This window comes from Notechis scutatus, chromosome 2, assembly GCF_049901735.1.
Source record: "Notechis scutatus isolate UNSWTSFEM ecotype Mainland chromosome 2, rNotScu1.2, whole genome shotgun sequence".
NCBI classification, from domain to species: domain Eukaryota; kingdom Metazoa; phylum Chordata; class Lepidosauria; order Squamata; family Elapidae; genus Notechis; species Notechis scutatus.
Genome location: NC_142010.1, coordinates 46,104,307 through 46,118,199, shown reverse-complemented (window position 1 = coordinate 46,118,199; position 13,893 = coordinate 46,104,307). Strand labels below are relative to the sequence as shown.

The window sequence follows — 13,893 nt, the reverse complement described above, 5'->3', positions numbered from 1 at the left end:
CTTTGGATTTTTAATAACGCTGTAATTCAGTATATTCTCCTTGGACAGATTTTAAATATGTAAAGATTTAGGAAATAAATCTTATGCTTGCATGTATATTTTGTCTCCCAGGCACTCAAGATGTCACATCATTTGTAAAAAACTAAAATAAATGAAAATGTTGCTGTATTTTTCTAATTTTAGTGCTTGTATGCAAAAAAAACAACCCACAAAAAACCTAAGAGGGTTCTCTAAAGTTTTCATCCATGAAAAATTTCACCATTTCAGCAGAAAAATCCCTTTTCCCTTTCCCACAGCAAAGGGAGAGGTGAGATGAGCAGAGTTGAGCAGTGATCTCACATCTGTTTTCTAATGAGGATAGTGCATCCCTCATACTCTGGGGACTATTTCTTGAACCACATACAACAGAAACACTCGGGATTTAATTATATTGGGAGAAACCATGTAGAAACCTCTGCTACCTCTAGCCAGGGCTCTCTAAATCATCTAAGTATCTATGGATTTAAGTTTCTCCAATTGATAGATGTGTCCTAATGGGCTTATCCATTCCCATTTCACCAAGGTGGTTATCTCTAGAGTAGGGCTGTCCAAACCTGGAAACTTTAAGACTTCTGGATGTCAACTCCCAGAATTCCCCAGCCAGCATGGGTGGCTGAGGAATTCTGGGAGTTGAAGTGTACACATCTTAAAGTTGGACAGCCCTGCTCTAGAGATAACCACCTTGGTGAAATGGGAATGGATAAGCCCATTAGGATACATCTATCGATTGGAGAAACTTAAACCCATAAATACTTAGATGGTTTTAAGACTTAGTGAAATGGGAACGCATAAGCCTATTAGGACACATCTATCAACTTAAAACCATAAATACTTAGATGGTTTTAAATGTAGACAATATGGAAGGTAGTGCCTGACTGTTGGTACACTTCATATCCTTCCTGTTTATGGGATATGAGGAACAACATATTGGCTTGCAAAGTAGCCTCTAAAGTAGAGATTCTAGTTGCATAAAATAACATTGGCATGCTTAGGATAAAATGGGTTGGTTGCACTTACAAGCCTGATGGTTAAGATGTGCGATAGCTGACTAGTGTTCGCCTTACTTCTAGCTGCATAATGAAAGAAAAACAGATACATCATCACCCGTTAGTGAAATTAAGAGGAAATATGAATAAAGACAGTCTTGATTTCTGGAATAAAGTGTGCAAGTAAAAGTAATCCTTGATATATGATTACAATTGAGTCCAACATTTCTGTTGCTAAGCGAGACATTTGTTAAGTGAGTTTTGCCCCATTTTACAACCTTTCTTGCCACATTTGTTTAGTGAATCACTGCAGTTATTAAGTTAATAACTTGGTTGTTAAGTGAATCTAGCTTCTCCATTGACTTGCTTCTCAGAAGGTCACAAAAGATGATCACAGATGATCACATGACCATGGGGATACTGCAATGGTCGTAGGAGTAAAAATCAGTGATAAGTCCCTTTTTTCAGTGCCATGGTAACTTCAAACGGTCACTAAATGAACTGTTATAAGTCAAGGACTACCTGTATGCACAGGGGAGTGAGGGTATAGATATAATTATGAATGAAAAAGGCTAAAACGTATGTCAGAGAGTATGAATTGGTATTTTCTATGTTGTGGGTGTGTATAGAAAGGAATCAATAGATTGGTGATAGTTAATGAGATAATGGAGGAAACAGAGGTGACTTTTGGGGACAACAGTGCAACATTCTGAATAAATGTAATCCAAGGAAGCTGAATGGATGGGTAGGAATAAGACAGAAACACACACACACAAATTATTGGTATGTTTGAAAACTCCAAAAATGACAATTTCGCAAATAACTGCTTAGAAGACCCTGTTTGTTTTGGATATATGAATTATTTATTTTATTTATAAATTGAGTGAATGACTACAAATATAAAAGTAGGACTGGTTTGATTTTGTATAATTAATTTAAAAAAAAACATAAAAAGGTGATGAATTATTCTATTTATTTTGAAAAAACAGACTTGAAATAATACAAAAGTAGCAAAAGAAATAAGAATGCAAGGTCAGAAATTATGACACAATGACAATGAGAGAAAAACTGTGAGAAATACATCAAGAAAAGGATGCAATTTGTAGCCAGAGAGCAAGGAATCAATTAGATTAAAAGAAGCAGAGAAAATGCAGAGAATTCTTGATGGGTATTAAATTGTTTAAGAAATAGTTGAAGAGCTTTGAAACTGAAATGAGAGAATGCTGAAACGAATATTTTAAAGATTTGTACAGGAATGATAGATTGAAGAGTACAATTCAAGAATATTAGTGTCTAGAACATAGGTAATAAATATTGTGAGAATCTTGAAGAATGGTAAGAGTTCAGTTACATATTATGTAGGTGGAGAAAAGTTAAAATACGGATTGTTTCAACACATTTTGTGTAGGTTGCATCTGTATCTCAGCATTGGAAGAGCAATGTTATTGCTCGCTTTTATAAATGAATGCAAAATTAATAAGGGATTTGTTTTTTAAATGTGCCTAGGAAATGTTTGGCAACTTTCTGATTGAAAGGGTATAAGACAATGAGCAAAATTTGGGAAATGAAATGTAGCTTTAGGGCAAGTCAGGGGTTGTGCCTGTGGACAGATTTTTTTTCCTCTCCTCAGCAGGTCATTAAGAAACATGACCACGGGAAGGCTGCAATGGTTGTAAATGTGGAAAATGATCGTAAGTCACTTTTTTCAGTGCAATTGTAACTTTGGATGGTCACTAAATGAACTGTTGCAAGTTGAAGACCACCTGTATTGTGGTGTGTTACGAGGACTTGATATTCCCGAATGAAGCCAAAATGACATCGTTTCACTTCGTTATACTGAGAGAGTACCATAAACGGTTTATGTATGTTGTCAGCCTTCTTGGTAGGCTGTTCTGAAAACTTGTTTCAAGAGGCATCTCTACTACTAAGCTAAGAAGCAGCATGAACTATCCGAATGAAGCTCTAGTCTTGTGTCTCTTTTCACTCATCTGTGTTTTGTAGCGGACCAAAAGGACCTATTTTTTGTGTGGGAAGCCTGGTTTCATTTTGTCCCTTGTGTGGGCAGTGGTATCAGCTGTCTCATAGATGAGATGAAATAATTTGCAAGGCTAGGAAGTTTGAAAAAATGTAATGAATGCTGTTGGTCTAAACCACTTTTAAGTATGCTTCCTTTTCTTATGTCTTTAATTTCTTTGGCGTATTATTTCTTCCTCTTTTCCTATACTCTGCACATACCCCAAAAGACAATAGCATGAAGGCATGTGTGTTGACTACGGAAAGTTTGGAGGGTCACGATACCCGCCCAGCTTTCTTGAGACGCAGCCAATCAGCAATAGCAATAGCACTTAGAATTATATACCGCATCACAATCCTTTATAGTCCTCTCTAAGCGGTTCACAGAGTCAGCATATTGTTCCCAACAATCCTCATTTTACTGACCTCAGAAGGATGGAAAGCTGAGTCAACCTTAAGCTGGTCAGAATCGAACTCTGGCAGTGAGTGAGATAGCCTGCAGTACTGCATTCTAAACACTGCACCACCACAGCTCCTATCCAATTAGGTGATGTCTGAGCTACAGCTTGCAAACATTGGGTAGTATTAAAGAATGTTAAATAGGCAACATTAAAATTGATGAGGCAACTCTTAGGTTCCTGCTTACTTATATCATTGTAGTTGTGCTAGTGCATATGATTATGTTTATTGCATGTGTCACTGGGCTCATGTGTGCCATGTGAACAACAGCAATTCAATTATGTCCTCCTGCATTCAAGCATTATGCTACTTCAAACACCTTACATATTCTTGCTGCTATTCTAAAAATAACAAGCAAAGGAAAAGCTCTCGCTTCCCATGTTGCAGAAGTGAATATATTTATTCACTTAGCAACAGTTTCAATGAAGGGTTTATTAAAACATTTTTTCAGTGCCATTGGAGCATTTCCCCTGACCAGAGGTTTGATTGCAAATAAAAGGTGAGTTTCTTTTATTCTTTCTCTGTAATTCTACCTCAAGAATAAGCAAAGAAAGTTTGGAAGCCCTCTTTTACACACCCATATCCTGTTTGCTCCTGTTGTGTTTGACTATTTGAACATACACATACTTAAATCGATTATTTCCCTTTTCCTTGTACATCTAGCAAACTATTTCTAATTCATTTATGAGCCTGAGAAATCAGAGTAGGATAGTTCTTATTAAAATCGAATTGATTATTTTCTTTTTCTCTCTCTAATCACTTGCAGGTTGTTCTTTTTTGTAACTATGCATAGATGTAACCAAACATGGCTTTTGCTGCCTAGCAATTTTTCATTCTAGATGTTTTGTGGAGAATTTAGATATTAGCCTGTAATTTTTTTAGTATAAATTTGTTTTTCTAACCCAAACTGACTAATCCAAACAGTTAAAAAACAGCAGCAGAATAACCATTTAGTTTTTCAAGTATGGCTAGGAAAACGCACAACTAATTCCTAAAGGGAATCTCCCCAAATGTTGGCAATATCAACTACTGTCATATCATCCACAGGATGGAGAGCAATTTCACAACATTCAGAGCAATTTTTCCCACTTTTCTAAAATAGTTTCTGAATGTACAATTGTTCTTAAAGAAACACCATTTTAAAACAGTGAATTCCCTCTTGGAGGTAGGTATGGGCATGACAAAACAAAACACAAAAAAACCAATTTTCAATTCTAGTTGTGAAAACTTTCCGGAAAAATCAAGAGAGCAGTTTGAAATTGAGAAAGAAAAAGCAACATAGTTACTATTAGGTTACAAAACTGACCAGAACTGAAAACACTCTTGTCACCATGCTTTCTTGAAAGTACCTTTTCCCCCTGAGACCAAGCAGGCCCCTATCCTCGTGGTCTTCCCAGAAGCTCTTGAAGAGTTGCCTTTCCTACAAGCCTTGAAGTGATGATGTATGGTGAGAGCCAGAGCCCAGGGGGTCTTCTCAGTTCTTATTCGTGTGTGTGTGTGTGTGTGTGTGTGTGTGTGTGTGTGAGTGTGAGTGATACACTGGGCATGCTTTGTTTGACTGATTTTTATGCTTTTTATTGTCTTTATTTTATTACTGTTGTGAGCTACCCAGGGTTATGTTACATATAAGGGCAACTATACCAATTTTTAAAAAATAAATTCTGTGTGAAATTGCACTGCTTCCCTCTTCCAAGATGCTTCATTATGTTTTCCCTGGTTTGTTTCAAAGTGGTGACTTTGCCTAGGAAACGGGCAAGGGCTGAATTCAGATTCAACGGTTTAGGAACGTTCAGTTTGTTTTGGTATATATTCCAAAATTAGAAAGCATAACACCAAACTAATTGGTAAGACTCATAATTGAAGATTGTACACATTGGACTGATGATGGAACAGTCAACTCTGGATAACACCTTTGAGCATTTGAAACCCTACCAAGAGATGAGTCTGATACAGCTTAGGAAAGTGCAGATCATTTTATATCATTGCAAGTCGTGTTCACTAGCTAGATCCTATTTTCAAAATTATTGTAATTGTCTTGATACCTAGGAAATTGTGCTGATATCTTTAAAAGAAAAAAAACGACAGCCGCGTGGGTTTTTTTTTTTTTTTCTGTTCTAGATGTGAGCGACTAGAAGAACAGCTGAATGACCTGACTGAGCTTCATCAGAACGAAATCCTCAACTTAAAACAGGAATTGGCCAGCATGGAGGAAAAAATAGCTTATCAGTCCTATGAACGAGCCAGAGATATCCAGGTCAGCAGTTGTTTGTATTTGCACTTCATTTACGTTATATCTGCTGAGCATTTTTCACAAACATTGCTCTATTTCAGTTTATATTTTAATCCTCATGAATAGTAGAATTGAGATACTAAATCCCAAATTATCTTAATTTTGTGACCCTTACTGGAGCCAGGATCAATATACCTTTGCAAAATTTGTTCAAATCCTATTAAGAAATTCCTGGTAAAGAAAAGCTGGCAGGTTTACAATGAAAATCAATTCATTTCCTGGCAAACTTGCTTCCATCTTTAGAGAGAGTTATAATACAGGTGGGTTTGGAGACATGTTTATACCATCGCAGACAGTATTTTTTATAGTATTGTTCCCAGTAAGGCTATGTTTGCTATTAATTTTAATGAAATGTGGAAATATAAAGAGTAACCAGTGTAATATGTACAGGTGAAACTCAAAAAATTAGAATATCGTGCAAAAGTTCATTTATTTCAGTAATGCAACTTAAAAGGTGAAATTAATATATGAGATAGACTCATTACATGCAAAGCAAGATAGTTTAAGCCATGATGTGTCATAATTGAGATGATTGTGGCTTACAGCTCATGAAAACCCCAAATCCACAATCTCAGAAAATTAGAATATTGTGAAAGGTTCAATATTCTAGGCTCAAAGTGTCCCACTCTAATCAGCTAATTAAGCCATAACACCTGCAAAGGGTTCCTGAGCCTTTAAATGGTCTCTCAGTCTCTCACTGACACCCTCCATAAGGAGGGAAAGCCTCAAAAGGTAATTGCAAAAGAAGTTGGATATTCCCAAAGTGCTGTATCAAAGCACATTAATAGAAAGTTATGTGGAAGGGAAAAGTGTGGAAGAAAAAGGTGCACAAGCAGCAGGGATGACTGCAGCCTGGAGAGGATTGTCAGGAAAAGGCCATTCAAAAGTGTTGGGGACTTTCACAAGGAGTGGACTGAGTCTGGAGTCAGTGCATCAAGAGCCACCACACACAGACGGATCCTGGACATGGGCTTCAAATGTTGTATTCTTCTTGTCAAGCCTCTCCTGAACAACAAACGGCAGAAGCGTCTTACCTGGGCTAAAGAAAAAGAGACCTGGTCTGTTGCTCAGTGGTCCAAAGTCCTCTTTTCTGATGAGAGCAACTTTTGCATCTCATTTGGAATCCAAGGACCCAGAGTCTGGAGGAAGAATGGAGAAGCACACACTGCAAGATGCTTGAAGTCCAGTGTGAAGTTTCCACAGCCTGTGTTGATTTGGGGAGCCATGTCATCTGCTGGTGTTGGTCCACTGTGCTTCATTAAGTCCAGGGTCAATGCAGCTGTCCACCAGGAGATTTTGGAGCACTTCATGCTTCCTTCCGCAGACGAGCTTTATGGGGATGCTGACTTCATTTTCCAGCAGGACTTGGCACCTGCCCACTCTGACAAAAGCACCAAAACCTGGTTCAATGACCGTGGGATTACTGTGCTTGATTGGCCAGCAAACTCGCCTGACCTGAACCCCATAGAGAATCTATGGGGCATTGCCAAGAGAAAGATGAGAGACATGAGACCGAACAATACAGAAGAGCTGAAGGCCGCTATTGAAGCATCCTGGTCTTCCATAACACCTCAGCAGTGCCACAGACTGATAGCTTCCATGCCATGCCACGTTGAGGCAGTAATTGCTGCAAAAGGGACCTAAACCAAGTACTGAGTACATATGCATGCTTATACTTTTCAGAGCTCTGATATTGTTCTACGTACAATCCTTGTTTTATTGATTGCATGTAATATTCTAATTTTCTGAGATTGTGGATTTGGGGTTTTCATGAGCTGTAAGCCATAATCATCACAATTATGACAAATCACAGCTTGAACTATCTTGCTTTGCATGTAATGAGTCTATCTCATATATTAGTTTCACCTTTTAAGTTGCATTACTGAAATAAATGAACTTTTACATGACATTCTAATTTTTCGAGTTTCACCTGTACATTTCTTCAGGAAGCAGAACTTCTTGAAGATGATTTTTTTATCTGGGTATATAAAGTTATACCCAAGTTTAAATAGTATTTAAAGCTAAAAAAATCTGGAACGTTAAAGAACTGAGCTACATGTTCACTCAGAATATTGGTTTATTCCTTACGAGAAGGCTAATTCCATATGAGGCTGATAAAACTTTACACTGAGATAATCTCTGCCACATGGACCTATCCACCAGAGGATTTGTGGAATGGGGCTGATTTTCAATCCTGTGTAGAAAATTAAACTATGTTTGTCCCAACGGTGTTGTTCAAAAGACAATTGGATTTCCTTGGTTTTTCCTTTAATTTTTTTTGTGTCTCATCTAAGAACTTCAGTTCTGAAGTTCAGATCAGTTCAGTTCTGAGGTGAAGAAGCTTCTTGGATGAGAAGCAAAATGTTTTCAAGGTAAAAAAAAAACCAAGAAAGTCCAGTTGCCTTTTGAACAGCACCTTCGGGACAACCATGATCTGGATGATTGAGAATCTCCATAAATTATGTTTGTCCTCCTCCCAGCTATGCTTCAAATACAAAGAATACACAAGAGCAGGAAAGAGAGAGAGAGACATATTTAAGAAGAGATTAATGTAGAGGAGAAATTTAGCAACCCCATTTCCACCATCCTGTCATTTGGCAGCTTTTTTGTGTGTGGGAATATAACACCAAATGCAAAAGCATAGATGCAGACACACTTTTAACCACACAATCTACCTTTTTCTTGGTTATGAATATGTAGGTGGGCAGTAGTAGCGGACATCTTCAGGATCACACTGGTTGCAGATGATTCAGTAGTTTTTTTTCACCACTTAAAACTTTCAAACCCCATCCAGAAAAAAGGGGGCCCTGCCCCAGTCCATTTTTAGAGAGTGATTCCCAACCTGCGGGTCTCAAAAACTACAGAAGTTGTGCACTCCTGACCAAAAGGAATTTATTTACACCAGTGGCTTTATTTTTGCTTCAGCATAAATTTATGCTTGGATGTTATTACTACAATTGGAGCATTTATACCAAGAAATGTCACAATGTCAGGTTTAAGATCTAATTGTCTGTGCAGAGAAAAATAAGCAGGTAAGTGAAATCAAGAGACAGTTATCCTAACCTGAAAGTCTTTTGATTCCTCACTCCATATTGTTCACAGCAGAAGACTGTAACATGATAACCATGAATTGTAAATTACTTGTATGTGGGATTTATTGCCATTCAAATCTCTACAATTTTTTGGAGATCATGCCAGCCATATTACAGATTGGGCTACCAGATCTGGGCAGTAGAAATCCTGATAACTACGGTACCAGATAGTAGGAAAGAGATACAGAAAACTAATATGTGTTGATTGTCCACATTTTTTTAAACCCAGTTTTGTAGGAACAAGCCTTGAGAAACCTTAATTTTGGTCCTGGATATGAAACCAAAGGAATTAGTCACATCCTGAAAAATGTGATTGCAGCTCCTAGAATCCCAAAGGCATTGTAGGGTGTGTTTAGTCTTTTATTTAGGAAATGTGCCAGGCTGCATTTCTGATTATTATCCTGTCAACTTCTGGCACCTGATGTTTTGTCGGTGGACTGCTTGATACTTTACATTTATGCCTAGAGGTGTATTCTGTTTGGGTAAGAAAGAGTCTTGTATAAGGTCTCATTGATATCTCTCTCTCCCCTCTCTCTCCGCCCCTCCCCTCCCTCCCTTTTGAGGTGACTAAGCAGTTTTCTTGTGCTCAACAGGAGGCCTTGGAAGCTTGCCAGACCAGAATCTCCAAGATGGAACTGCAGCAGCAACAGCAGCAAGTTGTCCAGTTGGAGGGCCTTGAAAATGCCACTGCCAGAAACCTTCTGGGCAAACTAATAAACATCCTTTTAGCAGTGATGGCTGTCCTGTTGGTGTTTGTCTCTACCGTGGCCAACTGCGTGGTCCCCCTGATGAAGACTCGCAGCAGGACGTTCAGCACTTTCTTTGCCATGGTCTTCGTGGCCTTTCTGTTTAAGCACTGGGATGCCATTACCAGCTACTTGGAACGCTTCTTTTCACCCCCCAGATGATGACAATGGGTTGCCTCACCCACTCGAGCCGGATCTGGCAAGGAAGTGCACCAAACTTAGTCAGCAGTTCCTTCCTCCACTGAAGATGTAACATGTCCGAGTGTGAATTTGTTTACAGTTAAAATAATATTTTCTCTCTGAGACATATTGGCAATAGTGAGGGTTTTTTTTAGAATTTATTAAAGAACTCTTTTTTTTTTCTTTTTTTGTCAAAAAACTGTTTTTATGTAGCATGGTTCTCTTTGGATGCAAATCTTAATATTCTGTATGTGTACAGAGATAAAACACAAATCTGGAGCACACCAATGGGCAAATTAAATTATGGCTCGACTACTGTACTAAACCCAGTCGGAAGAGGAAAAGACAATTACATAAATTCTAACTAAGATAATCCGGTGCATAGCGATTCTCTTGATTATCCTACATTGCTACTGTGAAACCTGACCACCTTCTGTGTCTGAATGTATAGCTTCAGGATGGCTTTCTCTAGTGAAAGACCAATGCAATACATGGAACTTTCTGGATCTCTTCTTGGGTTTGCCTCTTCTGCTGTTTAAACTTTCTGGCTAGATACATGAAGTGGATTAGTTCCACTGTGTACAGTTCCTGCACAGTTGTTCTACAGTATTTTGAAGTAGCCCTTTGAATATTTTAAGCAAAAGCCCTTGGTTGCACTTTGACTGTTTTTTAATGTATGTATAGTCACAGATTTAAAAATCCAAATGGCATACTTGAAGAGTGTAATACTCAAACTCTCAGTGCTTCCTTCTTGTTTCTAATAGGATTTTTTATTCTTATTGGGGATTGTTTTTGAACTTAATGGTTGAGAGCATCATCTCTCTTTCTCTCTCTTGCTCTCTTTGAATAAAGAAGTGACGTTCTTAAATGAAGAAGTGTGTGAATAAATATGAGCTACCTTGTTCTGAGATGATTTGGAAGGTTGCAAATAATGTTTAATGTATCTCAAGTGCAAACCTGCTCAAATGTGATCTGTTTCCTCCTTAACTTCCAGACCTCGCATTAAGAAAACAGATGATCTGATCCCTCCTGACAGGTCATAATGCCCTTTTGTTTTGTTTGGGAGTGAATGGGGAAACTGGAAATCTTGTCCCTGGTCCTGTTGTGTCTAGGCCAGTTATTTTAATGAGAATAAAGAAATCCTGGTTTGTTTTTAAGAAAAATGAAGTTTTGAAAGCATGAGTGAGTGAGCTGTTCTGAGAAGAAAAATAGGGAGTCTTAATATCAATAATAAATAGGACTTAAACTTTTAAGTTTAGGCTCCTTCATGCCAAAGTTGGAGTGGTAGCTAAGATAGACTACAGTCAGTCTGCTTTAGGTCTATTGCAAAGTTACCCTGTGTCTCTAAGGAAGGCATAAATGCTTAAGGAAGCATCAAGTCATAAGGCCAATCCTTTAAATAGTACCCGAGTTAACGTGTTATTCAAATATGCCCTTGGGAACTGAAACCAAAGCTGTACTACTAACAAACTTAACAGTGTTCACGCTGTTGGTACTTTTTTATATTTAGAGTCAGCCTGTTCAACCTCATTTTGTTCCTATATAGGACATCATGAAATTAGTAAGATTTGGTGGCAGCTGAGCATTGTCAAGAAGTAGGGAAACAAAAGAGCAAGTAAACTGTATTTCCACACACACACACACTTGTTACTCAACACATGCTCGAAGCAGGTTCTTCCTGTTTCAAAGCATGTAAAACAAGAACTTGAGTAAATTGCATAGGTAAGTGTTCCAAACAGAAGTTGCTCTTGCAAGACATGTATTTAGAAAAGCAGTGGCATGAGCTGCTTGTACCTCAACTTTCACTGCTTTTTCAAAAATGTAAACAGAGCCTAGACGTATATGAATATTCATTCTGTTAGTAAGTCTTCAGCCATGGTGTCATGTTTTTCCAAAACGTATTTAATGCTGGCCAACAAGTTTTATATTTGTGAAATTCAGAATTACAATTCTTAATTTTAGCTGTTTACACTATGAAACAGTTAAGTATTCTTTCACATTGCCAGAATATAATTATTTAATTCTAACTTGACCAGTGTTTTATCTAAGAGCCCTAACAATCCCCAAAGTAACCTACATAATGTGGAATTTCATACAGAAGTTCTTACTGCTTAGGCTTTATTATTTAAATTTTGTTTCTATCCCTTCTCCTCGGTTAAATGGAACTTGGCCTTCTGACTGTCAGCAAAGAAAACATATATACATAAAGCCTATATAGAGAAACTTCCTTTTGCTTTAGAATTAAATCGTAATTCAAGAGGTCTAGCATATCATTTTCAGAATTGCAGTTCTTTATACAATCAGATCCCTAATGCTAACATGAACCACAGATTGGTACTGGGGGGGGGGGATCTACTTATTCCCCCCAAGAAATTTGTCAATTTGAAGAGATTCTGGCTAACAACTAAGCATTCTGTGGCCCTAGCCCTATAGATGTAGATTGTTTATTAATATTTGTTTCTGTTAATATTTTCCTTGAATTTATTATCACTGCTCCTAAACAACTCAATACCCCTCCTGTTTTCTGCATGTAGGGGCATGATCTGGTCAAAACATGCATTGCTTGAGATGATTCCTAGGGCCACTTTTGTGAAGTACAGAATTTTCTGTAGATAAACTTAGCACAGCATATGAACAAATATGACCTAGATGAGTATTCATTATTCAATATTCACTGAAGTCTGTTAGTGAATACTTCATTGCTTTTTCTTGTAAACATTTATAATTTCTGTGTATTATTAGATAAATGCTACAACAGCTAGCATCTGTTTACCAGCAAAAAAAAAATGTGTGATAGAGTCCTAATCTTCAGAATTTCCCCCCAAAAGATGTTTTGGTTTATGATTAAAACAGGCTTTCAATGCATTCTAAAGATTTCTGTTCATATTTTATGAGATTGCATCCAATCTGTTGAATATTTTAACATAACTCGTTTCATTTTGCCTTTTTTTGCTAACAAATTCATTCATTCATTCTCACTGCATCATATTAGTTAACAAATGTTGTTTTAAAAATGTGACTATAGCTTTAAACTCCTAATTCCCTTTGCAAGCATTTTTGGATTATTTGTTACAGGTAGTGTTTGCAAGTAAGTGAGTATGTGTGTGTAGTATTATTACTGATGTGGCCCTACTAAGTTATGTATTGATTTTCCACAGTTTCCTTTTGGGTCGTATAAAGAACATATCAGATGGTCACAAAAAGAAATGAATGTAGCAGATTGAATTGATGGGAACAACTAGCCTAGAATATTTTCAATGGTTCATAACATATCTAACCTTGATGGGTTTTTTTAAAAAATCTGAAGATACTATGCTCCAACATTGTTCCTCCAACCATAAACGATACATACACAGAGTACGATCCCTGTATGAACTCTGTGATAATATCAAGCATGTTCACAATTACTAGTTTCTAATTTGTTTATTCTGCATCATCTATTTCATTTGGTCGGGCTATGTTGTAAGTGATGGGACTGGCCTTTAAAATGGACCTTCCAAAATTTAAAGTGCAAGCAATGGGAACCGAGTTGCCCGATGATAGGCAGCTGTCAAATTCTTTAGCAGTTTTGAGAAATTCCAAATATGGCAAAAGAGTTGTATGTCTGTGTGTGTCTGTGTTGTGTAGGCCAGGTGACATTGTGCATTAGTAGGCAACTGACACAACTGTAAGTGTAGTTTTTTTTAAAAAGGATAAAATAAAAACTCACTTGCATGGGATGACAAGTATGGCAGTGACACTGTAGTTTGTAGAACTTTTAAGCTGCTAACTGTTGAGAAGGATTGACATTTGTCTGGTAGTCACGGGTTTGTCTGTGACTCATGCTGTATATAAAATTCAATAAAACCTCAGATATTCACTGTTGTGTGACTTAGTTGTTATGTGAGAAGGAGTACACACCAAGGAATAATTAATGTTAAAGCAACTTTACATCCTAAGGACAAGAAATCGAAATGGCAAGAATGTAGGTCAGTGTTACAGTGGGTGACTGCTATCGAAACACAGGCATACTCAATTTTCTCCATGCTGCATGACTACAGGTTAAAGTAGCACAGAGAAAATCAGACTGTCAGTCCTTGTAGCTCAGT

General features: G+C 37.5%; 1 protein-coding gene across 6 annotated transcripts in view; it reads left to right on the top strand.

Annotated features, from left to right (window-relative positions):
* TMCC1 (transmembrane and coiled-coil domain family 1) overlaps positions 1-13,664 on the top strand; it is a 110,629-nt gene extending 96,965 nt beyond the window's left edge. For all 6 annotated transcript variants that reach the window (XM_026678485.2, XM_026678477.2, XM_087954646.1 and 3 more), the window contains 2 exons: positions 5,616-5,751; positions 9,473-13,664. In XM_026678485.2, the coding sequence (XP_026534270.2) occupies positions 5,616-5,751; positions 9,473-9,787 (451 nt within the window). In that variant the 3' untranslated portion in view covers positions 9,788-13,664. The remainder of the gene's footprint in view (positions 1-5,615; positions 5,752-9,472) is intronic.
* The last annotated feature ends 229 nt before the right edge of the window (positions 13,665-13,893 follow it).